Raw genomic sequence first — 22,271 nt, 5'->3', positions numbered from 1 at the left:
TAAACTTTCACGGACATAGTTTAACCTGCAACTACCACAGGGAAACAACTACATCCCATATTTAAATGACTGCAAATGAAAGTTTTGGATTCAACCTGAGATTGCAGCTCTTGCAATTCTGTATTCTTTTTCCTCTGTTTTAAACCTACACAGTAATACAAATATTTTATTAACAGATGGAAAAACCCTTTCAAATGAACTTCCTCAGCAGCAGCAGTAGCTGAGTTCAGCAGAAAGATCTAGCTTGGTTATCTGCATAAAAGAATTGCAAAACTTACAAGTTCAGGAAGCTTCCAGCCCAAAAGGAGTACAAAAGCACAACCGGCAGCAGCAAAGAAACGTCAAAGGGTAAAAGCTAAGCAGTTTAAGCAGTTTCAGCTCCAAATTTTACAGTCACATTCTGGTTATTCTTACAAATGAAGCAGTGAATATGCTCCGATCTATTAATTTCACAATTTTTACTATTTGTTCTCTTTTTCTATTCCCTGATTAGGCATCTCCTGTTACTGTTCATCCTATACTTTTCTGACTTCTGTTCAGATACCATTTCATTTGATCCACTGCTTTCTCTGTAATAACCAGTATTTTCAGTTAAACAATTCAGATGGTTAAAACATGCACTCATGACATTTCATTATCCTTTTGTACTTCTGTCCACTGTCTGTCCTATCTATTTATACATTGTCAGAATCTGAAAGCAAAGTGTTGTGCACACATTGCCAGACTTGGGGTGCTACAAGTCATTAGCAATGATCTGTTATACTTCTTCTAATAAATCTTCTGCCTTGTAAATAATTGACTGCCTCAATTTTTAGTAAGAGATCTGGGATACAACACCCTGAGCTGCTGTGTGCATTGAAGATGGGGTTGTTCATCCCTCCTCAGTACTCCAGGCGAGTCCGAGAGGCTGCATCAAAAGGTTCTCAGTCACCATCCCTGGAGGTGTTCCAGAAATGACTGGCCATGGTACCTGTGCCGTGGTTTAGTTGACAAGGTGGTGTTCTGTCAAAGGCTGGACTCGATGATCTCAGAGGTCTTTTCCAACCTAATTGATTCTGTGATTCTGTTACCTTGTCTGAGGAGAGCAGTCCATGAGATGGCAGAGCAGCACTAAACTAGAGTGACAAAACCAGTCCTGTAGACAGTGTCCTACTGGGAGAGATCATCCAAACAGAGATGTTCTAAGCACAAAGTTTAGAATACTAGGTAAAAAGAAAATGTGTACAACATTTGCATTCAGAGAGAATAAATTTTGAGCACAAAAATATAAGTTTAGAGCTGCTATAATAAAAAAACAAACCTCCAACACAATTACAATTAAAATGAATGATTTGTCATTCTGTAGTGGCTACTGAAGATTGATAATAGCCACACGAAATTTGAATTTCTGCCAGAAATTTAAATTAAAAATTGAATCTCTGCCAGAAGGACATGATAATGGTCCGAATTTTAAAAGAATTTTTAACCTCAAGTCAGGTGTACACAGGAGCGGGTGTTCTGATCCACTTCACTCTACTGGATATAACTCATGTAGTGTTCAGAAGTAATGCAAGAGGAATGGGAGACAAACACCATTTTCACAAAGCATCCATGTGGAGGTCCTAGTTTAAAGCATCTGTGAAAACATGATTATGGAATAACTCTGGGGAATTTTGAAATGAGGATAAGCCATAAATATTGTGAAAGTTGGCCTTCCCCTTGTTCTAATAATCTATCAAAGCAAAAAACCATTTTTTTTCTGCAATATTTAGTAGCTTTTAGATAACATTCCCAGGACCCAACCCTGAACAATAGCAACTTGTATGGGCTATTAGATTTTTTTTCTTACTGCCTACATTAAAAACTATTTTTTCATTCACAGAAGATGAGCTTTTTTGTGATGTTTACAAGCTCTGTCCCAAGGACTGTCCCTGGTAGGGTATTAAAAGTCAGCACCACTTATTTCACCATGGATAATCACTCTTGTCTTCTGCACGACTTCCTTTGCTCAGGTGACAAATACAAAAGGACTTTGGGTGATAATCCTGCTTTAAAATGCAAATCTCAAAAAAAAGAAAAAGAAAAGGAGCTATTTCATCCCATTTGAATTTCATGCATACGACTGAGCAGGGACAGGTCTGCCAGAGAACACCTAAGCAACTCCTTAATTTTTAACAGAGCCACAGAGTGGGTCAGGTTGGAAGGGACCACAGTGGCCATCTGGTCCAACATCCCTGCTCAAGCAGGGTCAACCCGGAGCATGGGCACAGGATCGCATCCACACAGTTCTTCAGTATCTCCAGTGAAGGAGACAGCAAACCTCTCTAGAAAATCACACCAGATTCACCCACACTGTAAAGTTCTTCCTCATGTTGAAGTGGAAAGTTAACTGTTCTGGGGAATTTTGTGGGTTTTTTGGGTGGTTTTATTTGGGATATTTTTTTCTGCTTTTATTATTGTTGTTTTCTTGGGGTGGTTATTGTTGCGGGGGTTTTGTTTCTTTTCTTTCCTTTTTTTTTTTTTTTTTGAATAAAACTGACAGAACTTTCCTTTGCGGGAGGTTTCTGGGGCCAAATGCCAGCTCTTGTCCCACCACAAACCAGCTTCCTAGTGCCAGGAAATCCCCCAGGACAGCTGCCCACCACGCTGTGCACAAGGGTTTTGTTTAATACCATGCATTAATAGGCAAAGGTTTTAAAATGAAGCTATTTTGCCCAGTTTGAATGTCTTGCATACAACTTTGCATACAACTGAGCAGACCTGCCAGAGAACACCCCAGCAACTCTACTTTTTAACAGAACCTCAGAATTGTTAGGGTTGGAAGGGGCCTCTGGAGATCATCTAATCCATCCCCCCTGCCAAGGCAGGGTTACCTGGAGCAGGTGACACTGGAATGTGTCCAGGTGGGTGAATGTCTCCAGAGAGGGAAACTCCATGGCCTACCTGGACACCTGTTCCAGTGCTCTGCCACCCTTGGTGGAAATAAATTCTTCCCCATGTTGAAGCGGAACTTGTTTTTTGTTTTTTTGTTTTTTTTTTTTAATATAAACTTATGATTAACCATTCACGTGTTTTATTTGTGTGTGTGGGGTTTTTGTGTTGGGGTTATTTTGGTGGGCTTCCCCCCCCCCCATTTTTTTGGGGTGGGGAGGGCATAATCGTGGTGCTTTTTTGTTGCTGTTTTGCATATTTTCCTTGTTTTGTTTTGGGGTTATTTTGGTGTTTTTATGGTTGTTGCTTTGGAGCTTTTTTTTTTGTTTGTTTGTTTTGGTTTGGATTTTTTTTTTCTTTTTTACTTTCCCCCCACACGCCCCGTTTTCTTTTGTGGTAATTTTGGCCTTTTTGTTTGTTTGTTTTGAGGGTTGTTTATTTTTTCAATTTTCTTGTTTTGATTTGTTTAGTCGTTACTTTTGCGCGCTTTTTTTGTTGTTTCGTGGCACTTTTTTCCCCCTGTTTTTCTCATTTTGGGGTCATTTTAGCGCTTTTTGTTGTTATTTTTGGGCTTGTTTTGTTGTTGTTTGTTTTTTTTTAAATAAATCCCACAGCACTGTTTTTCCCGCTCGGTGGCCAAAGCCGCTCCTGGCGCCAGGAATCCCCTGGAGCATCCCGCGCTCCGCCCAGACCGCACCAACTGCCCGCTCCGTAGGGGGGAGGGCTGCGTTGTGTGCTCCCTCCCCCCCCCTCCGGCCGGCCACCGTCGCCTCCCCCTCCCGGCCCGGCGACGCCCCTTTGGCCAATCACATGAGCGGGCGCGGGGGCCGCCGGGAGCGGGCGCTCCCCGAGGGGGTCGGCTGAGACGTATCATGGCGGCGCTCGGCGGGCGCTGAGCGGGGCCCGGGCGGGAGCTGCGGACAGGCACCGGCCAGGGAAGGAGGGAGAGACGGACGGAATAACCCGGAGAATTGCGGAGAAAGGTGGCGGGGCCGTCTCGGGCGGCCCCGAGCGGCGGCCATGGCCCAGTGCGTGCAGTCGGTGCAGGAGTTCATCCAGGACTCGTTCGTGCCCTTGGTGGCCGCGCTGTGCAGCGAGGAGGCGGAGCGGCTCACCCGCAGGAACAACCTCAGCTTCGCCGAGCTCGTCAGGCCCTTCTGCCGCCTCACCTCGGAAGGTCGGTGCCGGGAGCGGAGCGCGTTGTTTACACGGGGCGGGGGAGGCGGTGCCGCCGCTCCCTTCCGCCCGCGGCCTCCGGGGGTCCCGCGGGGCTGCGCCCGCCGGGGCTGCGCCGGCGGGACGGGCCCGACACCCCTTCCCAGTGCCCGGACGGGTGTCACCGGGAGCCGTGACAGCCCTGGCGGAGACACGCGTTTGCCGCGGTTGTCGCAGGTGACAGCTGTTAAGTCAGCTTAGTTTCATTGGGTCTGCGGAAGCGGGGAAGTTTGGCTTCTCCTGGAGACATCCCACGGCTGGAGAGGAAGGTGTCTGCAAATTCAGCTCTTCCAGACGGATCTTTGTCTTCCATTAAAACCACTTTGCTGTTACTTGCCTAGTACTCGTACCTGACTCTGGCTGTAGACTTTACTGGATTTCACACTTGTCATAGCCAGGCGTTGAAAGTATGGCCAGTCTTTCAGAAACATTAATCGCAATTTAAGTTGTAGGGCTTTCCTTTCTCTTGCCTTTAGTTTTATCCTATATACCTTTTTTTTTCCCTTGTTTTTTCTTTGTTTTTTTTTTTTTTTTGGTTGATGTTTCCGTAAGACCTGTCCAAAGAAGTGAAAATCGAAGTGCTTATGTGGCAGAATGACCACGTGGTGAAGCAGGGGAAAAACAGGAGATTGACCACTTAAGAGAAACAACAGAGTTTTTTAGCTTGATGTTTTAACTGAGTATCCGGAATTTTAATTCAGGTGAGCTGTGCATTTCAAGCTGCTGCTCATTACAGTAGTGTGCAGGACAGCAGTTTGCAATTGTCAGAATAGTGATGAAGTGACATTTGTCAGATTTGGTTTCTGACAGACATGTAGCTCAGACTGCAGCCTCTGCATGTCATGTGCTGAGGAAAGAGTGCAAGAAAATGAAGCTTGTACTGTCATTCTTGTTAGATTTTTGCATTTCTCTCTTAAAAAAATGGCAACAGCTTAAGAGCTACTTTGTGTTAAAAATATTTCTTAATTTTCAGGTGAGTCTTAGTAGGTTATCAACTAGAACTTGTTCATAAATGTTTTTGTTTAACAATGCTTATGAGCTTTGTGAGAATGCAGCAGAGATAAAAATAATGAATGCACATCTTTAGAGTTCTGAAGTTATCTCTTTCTTTTAGTGAAAGGCTCTCAAAATGCATCTAGCAAGCAAAACCAGGCAAAGTATTCAAAATGATGCATTCACTTGAAAGGTTAATTAATTCACTTAGTTGCAACTATTTTGGTGCAATTATTGTGACAGTTAAGGAACTTGCAAACCTGAATTATCCTCAGTGTTCCTGAGTGAAAGTTGGCACAGTGGATTTTGTTGCTGCACTACTTAGTGCATATTCTGATCCAGCAGGCCACAAGCCTGACTCCAGTTCCTCACTCCAAGAGTGACTTCCTACTTCCTGGGAAAAGTGTTACTGCATGCTGACTGTACGTTCTTGTGTTAGAAGCAGCATGTGTGAGGATAAGGACAGAGAGATTAAATGATCTGATTGTGGTACAGCAGAATGTGTGTACATGACATGCTCTGTGCTTTACTGCTTATGGTTAAGATATTATTATTCTCATATTATGTATGATTATGATACTGTGGTGCTAACTGTTCTGGGATTCTGTGAGGAGCAGTGGCCATAAGCTAATATACAAGAAGTTCTACTTCAACATGAGGCAAAACTTCTTTCATTGTGGGTGGCAGAGCACTGGAAGAGGCTGCCTAGGGAGGTTGCGGAGTTTCCCTCTCCGGAGACATTCCAAACACACCCAGGCAGTTCCTGTTACCTGCTCGAGGTGATCCTAGCTTGGCAGGGAGGTTGGAGTAGATGATCTCAAGTGATCCCTTCCAACTATAACAGCTCTGTGATTCTTTAATTCTGTTTTGATGTCTTCCTTTCTAAGCACAATTTTTCTTAAGGGGGTGTGAAATGTTGTCCATTTTAAATTCATCCATCTCTCTGTACTTAGTGGCTGTTTCATTGAATTTGTAACATGAAATCGGGTTGATTGGTGTTTCATCCCTTTAGAAATAAGCTGTCCCTTGCTTGTGCAGAAGTTTAAAGTACATGAATAGCTTATTGAATTCTTCTATAACTTGAAAAGCTCAGTCATGGATTTGCTACAGCATTTTTAAACTCCTGTTACAATACATATTTTTGTCTGAAATAAGGAATTACGTAGCTTTTGAACCAGCTGAAGGCTGTGTGTTCATCAGCCTTCTTGCTTAGAGAAGCAGTGCAGGTAGAAAATTAATCTACTGACATATGTGCAGAAACAACTCTGATAAACAGGAGCTAAGCTGAGCTCTCTACTGTGCGTGTATCAGTCATCCTTCATGTGCTGACAGAGATGGGAAGGACCAGAACACAGCGTAGTCCTTCAGGTAGTGTAAAACCACACACTGTTGAGATTGCTCAATTTAAGGAGGCCAGATTCTATCTAATTTCAAGTAGAACCTCACAAAGATATGTAATGTAGATGCAGCAGGACCACCCTGTGCACAAATCAGTATTTAATCTACTCATCAACTTTTGCCTATCAAAGACTTGCTAATGTTGGTGTAGCCAAAAATACACTTGCAATACTCAGCAGACTGTGATGGTAGTGTGTCCTGAGCACAGATTCAGGATACTCTGTCCTGTAGTTTTTAGCCTCTTGACTTCTGTAAGTAAGTCACCTCCTGTTAGTGAATGAGAAATGTTTAAAAAAGTGAAAGGACAGCTTTACTGTCCCCATAAGTCTTGACTTTAGAGGAAAGCAAAACCAAAACCCTCCCCAAACTTTCAGCTTCCTTTAATAAAGGAAACCAGAAGTATACTGAGGATTTTATACCTTCATATTTATTCTCAAAGTGGCTGTATTTCTTAAATGTTTTGTTTGTTAGTAACAACTGATGCCTGATTTAACAAGTGTATGCATTGTATAGAATGGTAGGCATATACTGTATATATAAGTAGGTTTTCTTTAAAATAGGATCCTGTTTTTAACATTCTTTAAAAATACTCTTATGAACTAATACTGTCTTTGTGGGAGGGAGGATTGCAGTACACATGTCAATTAGCAAGCGTCACTTTAAGATAGCATTTGTTACTCTTAAATTCAAGTGTTTGACCTTAACAAAAAAAAAAAAAAGAGCTTCTGATAACTCTCTGATTCTGAGCCCTAAGTGTATGCAAGATGTAAGGAACTATAGTGGGAACACTGTGCTATTCAAGCTTAGTGTGATGTTAGGCATTCCTTCTTTGTGTGTATCTTAGCATCTGATTGTCTTCAACTTTTGATGAGAAAGATACTGTTCTAATACATGATACTGCTGCCACTTTTGGCAGAGTACTTTTTGAAATGATCTTATAAGCATTTGATGTTTATAACAAATGATCTTATAAACATGTGTGACACTAGACATGTCTTTTTTTTGGTATTAAAACAAGCACTTTTTGTGGTTCCAAGTATGTCTGTTATTTAAGTCCTTAACATTAAACACTTGCCAGAGATGTCATCTGTGTTCTGTATGGAAATATGGTTGCTCTTCATTATTATGGCTGATATGTTTAGGACAGACAGCAAGGATGGGTTGTAGTGTTACAGCTGTGCTGGTGAAAACAAACTAGCTTCCTAGTTGTTTGTTCCTGCCACTTCCTTTACATTTGATGATTTCAAAATAGGGTTGATAATTTACCAATGGGATAAGATGAAGAAAGCCCCATCCAAAACAACTGCTTCAGCTTTCTGATAGAAATGCTGAACTGAAATAAGTAAAGTTTAGCCAATACCAAGTGCCTTTTCTGGTGTTGATAAAGCCTTATGATGTATGAGTTTGAAACTTATAGTTGAAAAAACCCGCACAATTTTCGGTTGTTTTTGGCAGGATGAGTTTTCTAACCTGCTTTACTGTGTTTTCCCATGAGCTTGAGTGCTGGTAAAGCTTGGGAGTAAATATGTGATTGAGGAAGGTAGAACTACACCAGTCAAGATTTGAACGACATTAGAAATCTGTTTTAACATTTAAGATGGATTGTGAGCACATCTAGTGTGATCTGACTTTAGCTACATCCTCATTACTTCTGAAGAGGCTTGTGGAGAAGGTGTGCAGTGCTTTCCAGGCTGGAGCAGATTGAGACCTTTATGGTGTGGATCCTGTAGTTAGTTTTAAAGATGAAGAAAATAGTAAGAATTCTCCTTCGTGCTACCTTTTATATGCTATACAGGAATTTGTGCAAATAATATGCAGAGGAGTCAGGCTGTGCTGTGTGGCACATAGTGGCACCAGGTGGCTTAGGCAGCCTTAGTCAGGGTGTCCTGCCTGCACTCACAGTCTGTCTTGCTTGGTGGTGGTTGTAGTTTGAAATAGGGTGAAATTACATGAAAAATCACAGCAGGCCCAGAATTGTAAGGAGTGTTGAAAATGTTGTGAACAGTTTTTAAAAAACAGATGGCTTTAGGGAGCAATTTTCACAAAGATTCTACAAAGGAAGCTATAGTGTTAAAAATCATAGAATGGTTTAGGTTTAAAGGAACCTTCAAGAACACCTAGTTCTAAGTTTACCTTGCTGTGGTTAGAGTTACTTTCCATTAGACCAGGCTGCTCACATCCCTGTCCAGCCAGGCCTTGAACTTTTCCAATGTTAGGGCATCACAGCTTTTTTGGGCAACCCGTTCCAATGCCTCACCATCCTCACCAATATCACCATCCTCTTCCCAATATCTGATCTACATCTCCCTTCTTTCAGTTTTAAACCAGTCCCCCGTGTCTTGTCACTACATGCCCTTGTACCTCTCCAGCTCTCTTGAAAGCCCCCTGTAGGTACTGGAAGGCTGCTCTAAAGTCTCCCCTTTTCTCCAGGATGAGCAACCCCAACTCTCTCAGCTTGTCTTTTAGGATATGTTAATTTTGGATGAATGAATACTATGTTATCCCTGTCAAGTTTCTTAAATGCTATTTATTTGTGTGTAGGGGATTTCTTGAAAATTGATGATGTGTTATGTGAAATCCATACATGGTTCCTATGGCTTTTCCATGACAGTTGATATGTTACACAAGGAAGTGAGTGTATCAGTGTAGGATCTGCACGTACTATGTTAGATGGGGTGGATATTCTTACCAGCCAAGATGCTATGCTGTTCTTTAATCAGTCTGCCTAGATGAGCCTAATGTTGAACATCAAGTAAATTTTTGTTACCACCTTCCTCCTCGCCGTTTTTGGTAGTCAAGCATTATGGACTGTGATCTAAAACTGATCATGGAGAAGTTTAGTGGAGCAATCTTTAAAGAGAAAATGTGTTGGAAAAAGACTAATTTATGACATCTATTTTAACTGTCTGTTATACTCCTCAACAAATCCTCTTCTTTTTCCTTTTTAGTTCACATGAGAGATCCTAATAATCAGCTTCACATCATCAAAAATTTGAAGATCGCTGTCAACAACATCATTACTCACCCACCTCAGCCCGGTGCTATTCGGAAACTTTTGCATGATGTTGTGTCTGTCAGTCAGCCTGCTGAAGGACTGGTAGCTAATGTGATCACAGCTGGAGATTATGATCTCAACATCAGTGGTATGTAATGGTATTGTATTTTTCATAAAGTAAACTGGAATTGGCTGAGAGGTTTCTAGCCTTCATTTCAGCTTCATGGCATGTAGTAAAATTCTTCAGAGTTTATCAGTTTTGAGACATTGCTTTTACTGAAACTTTGGATTTATTGAATACTTTTGGCTTTATATAATGCTGAAAGAGAGGTTGAACTGAATTAATAATTTTAATTTTGCTAATGTTGTCGTTCTTCTCTACTTCGGTTAAATCATTATTTTAATGTGGCCATTGGTGATGCTTTGGTTTTGTAATCTTGTTGTTACAAAACTGACACAGTGACTTGAGGTTTCTAGCCTTCATTTCAGCTTCATGGCATGTAGTAAATTTCTTCAGAGTTTATCAGTTTTGAGACATTGCTTTTACTGAAACTTTGGATTTATTGAATACTTTTGGCTTTATATAATGTTGAAAGAGAGGTTGAACTGAATTAATAATTTTAATTTTTCTAATGTTGTCGTTCTTCTCTACTTCTGTTAAATCATTATTTTAATGTGGCCATTGGTGATGCTTTGGTTTTGTAATCTTGTTACAAAACTGATACAGTGACTCGTTGCACTTAGCTGAATAAATATCAGAACTTAGAGTGTGGATACTAAGTTTGGCTTTATCTTGAAGTTAGTTATCCTAGCTTCTTTTATTTTTTATGATAAAGTCATAAAAAGTTTAAGGAAAGGGGACAGTGAGGAAAGGTATGTGACTCCTTTGATTCATTTTATTTTAATTTTGTTTTCTTCTGTGGAACTTGTACTTCATATTTCACCGTCAGAATGACTCGAGTATTCTAAAAATGTTTTTTCTCAGATCTCCAAGGGATGAGGCATTGTGAACAATGCTAAATGAGACCTGATCTTAGTAGCTGAGAAGATTGTGCTTCTCCCAATTAAGACCCTAATCCGTTAAAGCCTCTGAGCATGTACTTAGTTCAAAGCATGTATGCACTGCCCTATTTAAACATGCGTAATTTATTGTATTTAAAGTTCAGCCTGCAGTGAAGAGTTTGGCTCTGCTATAGCAGTGGACTGGTAAAACTTCTTGAGGATTAGTGACTGATGTAGCTGTAGGAAATTTTTTTTTAATGTTCATAACAGAAAAATGGCATAATTCTTATGACTTGGCTACCTAATTTACAAGATAAGTCTTCAACTTGATGTCTTATCTGATGTTGGTTATAAAGCAAAAGACCTGAGCCTGGAAACCTCTTGTTTTTGAGATTTCTTGAAAATCCCACATATTTTTAAATTCCTGTGCCCTTGTTTATGGATCACATTGGCGAATTGCCATTTTGCTATGAAACTTTTTTTTTGGATGGAAAGTTTGCTTCAATTCTAGAGATGGAAAGACCCTAAGAAAGCAGAATGATTTCAGTGAGGAGACTTTTCCATGAGGTTTTTAATGACCTTAGTTTAGAAGTAAGGTGTTGAAAGAAGGGAAGAAAAATAGTGGCTATATTAAGCAATGCTTTGTAGTTATAGAAGCAAATATCTCTCCTTTTGTTTTCCATATTTGCTGCTGGAGCCTCGGATGTACAAATTACTATGTTTGACTATCTTTTATCTGTCAGTGATTAGGTACTTATTTCCATTCAGACTGGCTATATGCTTATTTGACAGGAGGAGAGGTGTATAAGCTGTTTAAGATCACACAGAAGGACAACTTTGTGTAGTAGCTTTGTCATTCAGTGGAACCCTGTTTCACAAAACACTGACAGTGCTTTTGATGTAGGAGTTTGTATCCCATTACAGTGTAAGAGAATATGAGGAAGTACCAAGTAGGGTTTCTTTATGCTTAAATGAATAGGAGTATTTACTAAGACATTTAGGGTATTTCTTTTTAACTTTCTTAGAGCATTTTCTTCAAACCAAGGGATGCATTAATTCCTGGCAGCAGAACATAATCATTTGGCATTGCAAATGGGAAATGTTCTCGTAGGTTCTTAATTTGTTCTTTTTTGGGAGTGAATTAGTTTCCTAGGATAATGATATTAAGATATATTTCCTTAATTTTAATGGTGATCAAGTGCAGTTTGTTTTAAAGAAAGATAACAGTGTTTAAGAAGCTGAGTTGTTTCTGGCACTGGGGTCATAATCTTGCACTCCTTTTTTGATAAAAGTTTTGGAACTGCTGTGTTGTATTGATTTGTTTGTAATCCTACTTAGTTACAGTTTTGTTTAATATTCTTATAGTTCCATAATCTAGTGCTGGGAGACTCATTTGGTTGCTGAAAAGTTGCTCGTGTTCAGCCATGCCTGCTTCTCCCATGTACTGGTGCACATATAAAGTGAAAAAAAATGATCCCATTAAAGAACTAAATTATTTGAGAGAAGGAAAGAATTTTTTCTACTAGATCAGTTCCCTGTTTGTTCAGGGCTGCATGATATGAATGCTGGCATAAGGCATTGGAGGAATATGTTTGAGATGAAAGAGAATGTTGGGGCAACCACTTCCAGCAACTAATGTATTCCAGGTACTTTTAACTAGGGCTATAGGCTTGGAAATCTCACAAGTTAGTGCCTTAGATTTACAGTATCTTCCATCTAGTAAAACAGGAATAAAGTGTTGATGCAGCTTAAGTCTTTGCTACTTGATAGAATTTCCATTTTTGTACAAGCCTAGAATTGGGTCTGAACTAGAAATTAATCTTGATTTCCATTGAAGTACATTGTCAAATGTTGAGAAGCCTGAAATATTAATGGTTAAGGTTAGCTGGAGTCAAATCTCCTCAATGCCCCTCATGGGCCTGCATGGTGTAGACTTTTTCTACTTCACGCTACCAGAGTGTAAAAGCCAAGAGTGTGTTTGCATCTGACCCTTTTTAGTATAATAATATCATGTTTTTTCTATCAGATCGCTCAGTTAAAGCTAGTGTTCCTTGGTACAGTAATTGGAAAGAGACACTGATGGAACTGAACACATCCACGTTTTATTCAGGTATTTTTTTGTGGTTGGTGCCGATTTGCCAAATTGCCCTTTACTCCTTTTCCATGTGCCCCATCCACCTTTCCTTACCATCTGCTACAACTGTTCAGCACTTTTCTGGACGTAGATGTGTGTTCCTCCATTTTTTTCCCCTAACTGAAAAATCGTTGGTGGTGGTTGTTTTAATTTTTCTTTTAATCACATTTCTACTCTTGTTAATCAAAATCATTTGGTCTTTCCATACAATCAGTAAGGGTGGTGGTGGTAAATTACGTGATGCTGTTAAAAACACTGGATTGTTTGATCCTATGGAACTGTATACTTTCACTGTGCTGTATTTCAAATGTACTTTCTGCTTCTCTGGGGAACGTCTTTCTCAGGGGATAGTAACACTTTTCAAGCTGGAACTCAGCTGTTGACTGTACTTGGAGCACATATGTCTCTGCTATATTGTTATTCTTTCTGGAGTATGATCCTTATAAAAAAAGCTTTCTAATACATTTTTATGTAGTTTATGAGACTTACTGCTACCAAGCCACATTGGTTATTGACCTCTCAAGGCTCTGCATTGGGGTCTATAAGAGCCAGGTTTTGATGTTTTTCATTTTTATCTATTAGTATAGTTTATGCCTTTGGTTAATAGTAGCTATCCTTTCAGTAGTATCTGTTCAGATCCTGCTAAGTGCCTAAAGGGTACAAAACTTCATTAAGTAGACTTTTCATTCTTAAGCTGTTATGTAGACATATTACTTTTTTTTTTTCTTAATAAGTTCTGAATGTGTTAACAAGTTTGCCAAAACTTCAATTCTGTTCCAGCATACTGGAAAAATGCCAAGTGTATAGACCTGAATGACAGTGCTGGTCTGCACTGCTGAAATGTGTTATGAGATGTTACAGTTGTGAAATGTTTTTCAAATACTGCTTTTGTTTTGAGTATGTTGTATGTTTATCAAGTATCTGTGATAAGTGATTACAGCTCTGTAAAATGCTCAAGTGAATCCTGTTAATGTTGCTGTGTTAGAGGGAATCCAGTTGCCTTTGAGGCTGTTTCCAAGGTTTTTAAATAGGCCTAATGAAAAAAGAGGGCAGGGGAACCAATCCACAAAACAAAGTAGTACTTCCCTGTTTGTAACTGTCAGATTTTAAAAAACGCATGGTTTTTTATTTCGCTGTGACTCAGCTGTAAAACAGAAGTGAAAACTTTTTGCCTTAGGTTGTTTAACAGTGTTTACTTTGAACCAGAGTTACTGCATGGCTTGTTATACATGGGAAAAATGAATATGAGTCACTTTCTTATGGCTTGATTTTAATAATAACAAGCTGTGTTTTCCTTAATTTAAATAGTTGGCATGTTTGCATGTAGGGCTCAGTAAAGCCAAGAGCTTTTTATATCCTAGATGAGTACTCAGAGAGCAGTTTCTGGAAAGGCTGGAACCAAAAGCTGTAACCAAAAGCTGGAAGTTTGTCTCCTATTAGGCTTTTTTTTTAATGTGACATGTGCTGACTGCTAGACTGAATTCAAGTGTGGCTGTATCTGACTTCTGTGTGTCTGAAGCCAATCTAAGATGGCTTGACAATGTAGGGCTAAACAAATGCATTAAATGACTGCCATACAAGATAATTCCAACATAAAAATGAACGTGTTTCCTAAAGTTAGCTTAAGAAATCAGAGTGGTGGTTTGGCTTGGTTTTTATGAGGGGGTGCATGAGAGCTTTACAACACATTAGAAATTTTTATTTACTTTTATTTTATTTTTATTTACTAAAGTCTAGCGATGTGCATTTTTTAGGGTCATATAAAGAAAATACCTTCAGACTTTCTTAACGATTTTTTTTCTCTACTAGTTACTGTTTTCTAGTTTGCAGGTGACATGACACTGGATTCCAGTTACTTCAGTGTGAAATCAGGTTATTGAAAGTGAATTGAGTTTGCTCTGGAGTCTGTTTTCCACTCAAGGGAAAGGAGTTGGAGAGTAAAGATATAATAGAATATGCTTAAAAGAAGAAATAATAGTTCATTGTTTGACCTATAGCTGGAGTGGAAAGAAATGGACAATATTATGTTCACATTTTTTTGATGTCCCAGACATCCTTTGTTTCCCTTGATTTGTTACTCTTAGGAAAATGAAATCCCTCTTGTAAAAGGGTATTGAACATGGCAGGTTAAAATATTAGGCATTAATGGCACAACTTGGATCTGAGGTTTTATCTTTTTGGATCTTTGCCAGCTGAACTGTTTGTTTAAGCAAGGCATGGGAAGGGGACTGCTGTCAAGCCAAGTCAACACTTGTAGAAAACAGGCAGCATAGGGGTTTTGGTAATCCTTAGCTCCTTTACATACTCAAAAATGAATTTTGTTTCTTGGTCAGTTCTTACATACCTGGCCCAGAAATTCAATGACTGTTAGAAGAATTTATTTCTTTCTTTGCCAAGTGTTTGGGTGTTTAAAGGGGTGGTAAAGAGTAGTCGATTTAACAAGGACACAATACATGTGAGCCTTCAGTGGTGAGCAATGTGGTGCTTAAGGTGCTTTTCAGTTTCACATTCAGTTTCACAGGATTTGATTCAAGTGTTACTGTTTCTCCTACTTGTGTTGCATCTAAATACTTTCTCCTTGGACTGTTCCCTCCTCTTTCCCCTGCCATGCAAACCTTGTCAAGAGTTTGCGGGCTTCACTTTCAGGTGTAGTCTTTCATACTTCCTTTTCATTAATGGATAAACAATTTTCACTCAATAGTCTAATTTGTCCTGTTTTATTGTGTATTTCAGCTACTACTCCTTGGTTTGAGTCTTACAGAGAATGCTTTCTTCAGTCCATGCCTGCATCTGATCACGAATTCTTAAACCACTATGTTGCATGTATCCTTTGAACGTTACAGGCCGCTCCAGGGAAGGCTATTACAAAATGTAATGTAGGAGACACTGAAAATTTTGCAGTAACTCTTTCACAATTATGATTTGAAGCCTATGTATTTTTCCACTATGTCTGACTATACAGACTGATTTCTTAAGGGCGTCAGGGTTTTCTTTGTGACTGTTTGGCCTGAGTTTTTTTGTAGTGTTTGTACTGGGGCTTTTTCTCCTTTTCTACACGCTCTTTTTGTGTCAAAGTGAGCTCAAAGCCAATACCTGTAAATGAAACTCCATCATCCTAAGACACTTTCTGCTGTAGCTCTTTAGGTATCTTTTGTCCATCGCTTATCTACAGCAGAGGAATGTGTGTTTGGGATGCATCTGTTGCTTTTTAATAGCTTTTTGTAAGCAGATGGAGTGGTGGAGGCTGGGGAGATGATATTTTGGAAATTTGGTGAACTTTGAGCTATGCTGGATAAAAAGAAGTCTGGAAAGACTGGAATGATGCCTGAATGCTTTCACTTTTTTTTCTTTTTTTTTTTTTTCTTTTACCAAAGCTTAGGCCCAATTTGCTTGTCTACAGGGAAATTGAGAATAATCACTGTTTCATGATGTAGCTGGTGTTAAGCTTACAGTAATTATGATACTGCAGGTTTTATGACACTGTTCCAAATTCTGTACTGAACATTATAATTTCAGTATAGTGGTAACGTATTATAATGGCCACACTAGTGCAGAATTAACTTTGCAAAATAATGATTCTGGCTTCTGAATTTTAATAACATTTAAATTATAACTTTGCTTTCTGGCTTCTCTGAAGTAATGTCTTTTGATTTGGTGAGTAGATGTAGCAGGGTGGGATGTTCCTTATTAATGATTATGTAGTTGCATTGAGGTAAAAATCTGAACACTTCTGCTTTTTACCCAGGTGGTGTTGATGTGTTTATGAATGCTGGTCATCACTGTTGTTCAGGTGATAGCTTAAAGCCCCAACTCTCCTTGGAGGTTGAAAGCTAAAATACAGTGGGGATGAATTTCAGCTGCATGTTTGCTATGTGAACATCTGGTCTATATCTAAAATCTTAAATTGGCTATCATGTAGGAGCTTAAACTTAGATTCACTGTCAGAATTTGAGCAAACTCCTGTTACATCTCATTTTACAGATGTTAGTTAACTGATTGTTTGTTATTGAGAGTAAGGCCAAATTCTGATTGCACATACTTCTGTGATAGCATGTTTTGCATGCCGAAGTATTGTACTAATGTGTTCTATTTTATACACTTCCTGTTTTATTCTGTGATCAGTGGTGTCCCTGTGTTCTTTGGGTATATGTCCTTAATGAATTCAGGTATGCTGGTAGTTTCTTCTAGTGAACCTGACCCTGTGGAGCAGTTCCTGAAGCTGTCCCAAGAACAACATCGGATTCAGCACAGTAGTGAATACTCATATCCCAAGTGGTTTATACCAAACACACTCAAATATTATGTGTTACTGCATGATGTAAGCACAGGAGAAGAACAAAGGTGGGTTATCTGCCTTCAGTGAGCTTACAGATGAGCTCTTTGGCCAAAATGTTTGTGTTGATAAATTCTGTTGAGGTTAGACATGCAACAGGATCCAACAGCCAGTATGCTATTACCAAGACAGATATTTGAAAGTATTATTTTTAGATCTTCTTTTGTTCATGTAAAATTGAATTAATCAGTCCCAGCTTTTGGGGTAGGTGCTTTCTTTGGTAGCTTTATGAACTAATTTTCAAAGATTTTCGGTTTTACTCTTGCATAATGGATTGTTTCAAGAATAGGAGAATTTTCCTTTTAAGCACTATGGATAATAGTCTAAAATAGTTTGTTGCAGTACACACTCTAAAGTTAGTTTGATATCAAGACAGGATAAATGTTGTTTTACTGTTTCAGAGCTGACTCCATTTATGAAGAGATGAAACAGAGATATGGAACTCAGGGTTGCTATTTGCTGAAAATAAATTCTCGGGTGTCTAACAGAGGAGCAGATGAACAGATACCAGATCCTTGGAGTCAGTACCTTCAGAAAAACACTATCCAGAACCAGGTATTACAGTATTCTAAAAACAGATTTTATCGTGCTTGTGAAAGTCCATTTTAGTTGCATTAAGTTTCACCTTAGTGTTATGTATGTGTTTCTACAGATTGAGTAGGCAGTCCAGACACTTCTGACACAGCTGTGACTTTTTGTGAGGGCATAAGATGAGTTCTCAGTAGGAACTGTCCTCTGTGCTACTTAAGTTGACAGCAAGGTGCACTGAAATACTGGACTGAGATAGACTGACAGGAGCACAGAAATAATAGACAATAAATAAGAAATAAGAGCTGAAAGAGGAAGTAACCTCAGAAGTGTCCTGTTCATAGTAACTTTCTACCTTCATTTTTATTTGTCTTCCTCAGTCTTAAATTTTTCCCCTGGGTCTTCTGTACTTCACTGAATAGTCTGGGTGTGTTTCGTGGGAGTATGTGTGGTTTTTGTAATAACTTATTGTGAGTCTAGTCTGGTCTGTCATCTGCTAAGATTGCAAGGGATAGTGTGTTTTGAGTTTGCCATAAATATCTGTATTTTTGGCTTTAGAACCAAAAATACTCTTTTTTGAGTTTGCTTTTGACTGAGTTATAACTCCTCATGATTAAAAGGTTTCTGGAATCATATTTCTTTACCAAATGTAGCTGTGTGTTCTAGGTAGCCATTCTTGGCATCAGCTGCTACTGAAAAGTCAAAACATTCCATATTCTATAAGCTAAGAGGACAAGTGAGTAAGAGTCCACCATAAACTAATCAGATATTTTTTATTTCTGTCCCATGTCAACTGTGCAATATAGATCTTTGTGTGTGCGAGTTTATTCAGGAACTGCTTTAGAGAGTATGTTTTTGCTGCTGTAGGCATTGCTGTGCAAGAGTTGGGAGTTACTTTTTTTGACAGGGAAGACTGTTGAGCAAGTTAGAAGGTACTTGCTTCATTTGGTGAATATAACTTTCATCTTTAAAATAAGACAGTTTCTTAAACCCTCAGAAACTACTTAGAGAACTTAATACATACGAGCTAACATGCTGTTGTAGTAATTCAGTTAACTTATTGAAATTGACAATTACTGTTTAATGGCTTTTGTATGTGGTTGAGTAGTCTTCAAGTTCTGACTTTTTCCCCCCCCCTCTTTTTCTGGCAGGATTCTTATGAAGATTATACTGTTGTTTCAAACAAGAATACTGATCACTTGATATCAGATGGCGTAGAAAGTGAAATTAAAGGTATTTTTGTAACTTTATGAAAACCTTGATCTTACAGCATTTACACAACTGTCTTTTGTCTAGGGCACTACTTAATTAGATGGTCTCTTAGGCAACTAAGAGTAATGGTTTTTTAAATGCTCTAAGTGTCTTCAAAGAAAAATGCTGTGGTACTGACCTACTGGATTGGTGACATCTCCTTAATGAGATGGCTAATGATGTATTGGGCTCATATTTTTTAAGTCTAAGCATATTGTCTGCAAACTCTGGTAATTAGTGAAAATAGCATAGGATTAAATGTTCAATTTTTGTAATAATGAAAGTTTTGGTTTGTATGCTTTGCTATAACTGGGAAGCTGAGGTTTTGGAGTTTGTTTTTGGTTTTGGTATTAAATCTGTAAATGTTAAGGGAGTGCTTAGTTTGTAAGTTGTTTGGAAACACTTGTTTCCAAACAACTTACTTGGGAACTCGGCTTGTGGATGGGAGAGGATAGTAAATGAAATTATTGTACCCTTAAAAGCAATTAAGATAACTGTGTAGGATTCAGATGAAAGGTATTACCAAATAGGGAAAAAGTGAGGTACCCTGCATTACCTGGCCTACCTCGGCCCAGATCCTTCATATCTCACCTGAAAGGCATGTGGAGACCTAGCATGCGTAGGGGACCCTACAGTTGCCATCTCTGTAAGGCCTTGCAGCCCAGATGTAGTCTGGGGGCTACCAATTGAACTTTACAAACTCAAGATTAGATTTCGTGAGTAATATCCAATGAGGATTTGCTTTCACAGCTCAGCTTTTCCTTGTTGCCAGATAGAGCAAGCTGGTTTTCTTTGAAGTATGAGAACTGCTTAAGTCTTAGAGTGAAGCAGTGTCTCAGTCTGTTTCAGAGAGCTAAATGCAATAGTGGTCTGTAGCCCGTCTCATTGAACAAAGAGGACTTTGGAGGAAGTTGTTTTACATCATCATTGCTTGGAAGGACATGAAAATTAGGTTTTCTTTTATTGTGTTGTTTTGTTTGTTTGTTTTTGTAACCTTAAAACATAAGCAGAAGAAAAGAGAATGGAACCAATGGAGTCGTTGTAGTAATTGCTGCAATTCCAACTTTGATGAATGCTTTATTTTGATTTTAACGTTTCCATAGTTTCCCTTCCAAGTTGTTAATGTTAGTCAGCATACTGGAGGATTTTTTTGCACTGTAGTTGAGAACCAAAACTATACATATTCAGTCATGTTGTAATTCTTGAGATTCCCTGAGCTTTCTGAGAATTGCAGGAATGATGCAATACTCAGTGCTCAGCTCCTGCATGCTCAGCATTGGTCTGTAGTGCAGAACAGTTGGCTAATTGCTTTGCTTTCCAGAGTTCTGAGCAAGGGAAGCTTTGAAGTAGGTTAATAAAAATGACCTTTAAAACCCAAAATATTTAAGTAGCTTTATACTTACTGGAGCTTTTATTTCAATCTTTGAACAGATGGCTTGTCAAATAACTTTAAGACTCACCCGCTTCAACTGGATCATCCCAGTGGCAGTTTGGATAGCACTGATTACATGAAGGCTTCTACATCACTTCAAGACTCGAAGAAGTCAAATTCTGGGACACCTCATGGTGCTTGTTTAACTCTAACAGATCATGATCGAATTAGGCAGTTCATACAGGAATTCACATTTCGGGGACTTTTGCCACACATAGAGAAAACAATTCGACAGCTCAATGATCAGGTCAGTTTACCCTTAAAAACGCTTTGTGCTATAACAAGGGAAAATGTCTGGATTCACATTTCGGGGACTTTTGCCACACATAGAGAAAACAATTCGACAACTCAATGATCAGGTCAGTTTACCCTTTAAAACACTTTTGCTATAACAAGGGAGAATGGCTGTGGTATAAATCCAGTTATCCAGAAATCTGTTTTGACAGTATTACTTCCTTCTGCATCTAAAAATTCAACAGTCTTGTTGAAAACTGTTAGTAGATTTAAGAGAAATAACTGAAAATTTCTCATGATTGCTTAATTTGTCTTTTAAAAAAACAAGAACTAGTGTGTATCAACAGGTCCAGTGCAACGTGGCTTCTTGGTGAAAGCCTGAGTGAATTGTTTCCAGGGAAATCTGTTGAATCTTAATATTCTATGCTTTTGGATAATTCTGGCATGGGGAACAAAATAGACTTAGTGTTTCAACACCAGGATACACAACTAAATTTAAGAAATTTGTTTAATCAGTAATAATTTGCAAAAAAAGCTGTATCCTTTAGTTACTACTTGACAGGGAAGAAATGTAGGGACACCCTGAATTGTGTAGTTCTGTTGATTTCAGCAGTTTTGCAGCTGAATATGCTTCTCTCAAGCTAGGATTTTTTGGAAGTGGCATTAATAGCATGTCCATGTTCAGTCAAGGTCATGCATTGAAGTATTTGCATCACAGTGAAGTACTTTATTTTATAAGTAGTCTAGATTTTATGTTGGACTACTACCCAAAATTAGATATTCTAATTACTTAGAATATATATAGTTTTTAAACAGGTGTATCAAATGTTCAAGGTCTTAAGATGGATGCTTCCCCACTTTACAGAAAGAATAGTGAACCTCAACTGTCTGAGATAAAATAAACATATGAATTCTGAATATATGAATATAAATATATGAACTTCTTTCTCAGTGTCAGAGATTAATTCTAAGAAAGTGTTCTTAGTCATTTTACTCCTTTTATTTATTGTTTTATGGAAGAAAAATCAATTCACAGAGCCATAATGAAACTTGGCTTTTGATATTAGTTTAACTTACATCTCTTGCAATGTAGTGCTCTAATTCAATGTCTTCCTCCAGTTAATATCCCGGAAAGGCTTGAGCCGATCACTGTTTTCTGCTACTAAAAAATGGTTTAGTGGCAGCAAGGTTCCAGAGAAAAGCATAAATGAGCTCAAGAATACTTCTGGTTTGCTGTAAGTAATCTCAGTCCTTACTTTTAGTTCTAAACTGCAAATGTAGCCTTTTTAGGGGTGGGAAGGAAAGCATGTGTTTGTTTGATGGTGTTCTGCAAAGTGAACTAAACCAGCAATGTTGTGAATGATTTCAGTTACAAAAATCATGGAAAGTACTGTGCCTGAATATGTACAATAAACAAGTAGCAGAATTTAAAGAAGAAGGGGATGAAATAGATGGCAGAGTAATCTGCCTGCTCTATTTAGAGTGAAGCTCTCTAAGTTAATATGAAGACATGATTTTAAGAGTAGTGGTCATAAAAAGAAGCTATGGTTTGTCATGAGGGATTTTTTAAGAATTTGTACAAGCTTTTCCACCTCTCATTACAGCCAAACCCCCTGTATAGGTGTTTTTGCTTATGTAACTATGCAATTTGTTCCAGCAGAGTATTGAGTATATTGTTTTTACAATGTGTTCAAGAGCTAAACTAAAGGGAATTTCATACTTACTGCACCTGTGTCTTGGCATACACTAAAACCAGGTTTTGAGTGTAACCAAAATACTAATTCTGTATGATTTGGTAATTCCCTCTGTGAGTTAGGGGTATAATCTTGAAAAACACTCTCCAACT

General features: G+C 38.7%; 1 protein-coding gene across 6 annotated transcripts in view; it reads left to right on the top strand.

The window, feature by feature from the left end:
* The first annotated feature begins 3,738 nt into the window (after positions 1-3,738).
* TRAPPC8 (trafficking protein particle complex subunit 8) overlaps positions 3,739-22,271 on the top strand; it is a 52,236-nt gene continuing 33,703 nt past the window's right edge. For 3 of the 6 annotated variants that reach the window (XM_041399274.1, XM_041399275.1, XM_041399273.1), the window contains exons 1-9: positions 3,739-4,087; positions 9,465-9,659; positions 12,540-12,623; positions 15,381-15,470; positions 16,814-16,988; positions 17,382-17,535; positions 18,660-18,741; positions 20,191-20,438; positions 21,545-21,660. In XM_041399274.1, the coding sequence (XP_041255208.1) occupies positions 3,931-4,087; positions 9,465-9,659; positions 12,540-12,623; positions 15,381-15,470; positions 16,814-16,988; positions 17,382-17,535; positions 18,660-18,741; positions 20,191-20,438; positions 21,545-21,660 (1,301 nt within the window). In that variant the 5' untranslated portion in view covers positions 3,739-3,930. The remainder of the gene's footprint in view (positions 4,088-9,464; positions 9,660-12,539; positions 12,624-15,380; positions 15,471-16,813; positions 16,989-17,381; positions 17,536-18,659; positions 18,742-20,190; positions 20,439-21,544; positions 21,661-22,271) is intronic. The other 3 variants (XM_041399278.1, XM_041399277.1, XM_041399276.1) reach the window with 1 other exon arrangement.

The sequence above is a fragment of the Onychostruthus taczanowskii genome, unplaced genomic scaffold, assembly GCF_017590055.1.
Source record: "Onychostruthus taczanowskii isolate IOZ18803 unplaced genomic scaffold, ASM1759005v1 scaffold16, whole genome shotgun sequence".
Classification (NCBI taxonomy): domain Eukaryota; kingdom Metazoa; phylum Chordata; class Aves; order Passeriformes; family Passeridae; genus Onychostruthus; species Onychostruthus taczanowskii.
The sequence above is the reverse complement of the archived record's forward strand: the minus strand, read 5'-3'. Positions and strand labels throughout refer to the sequence as shown.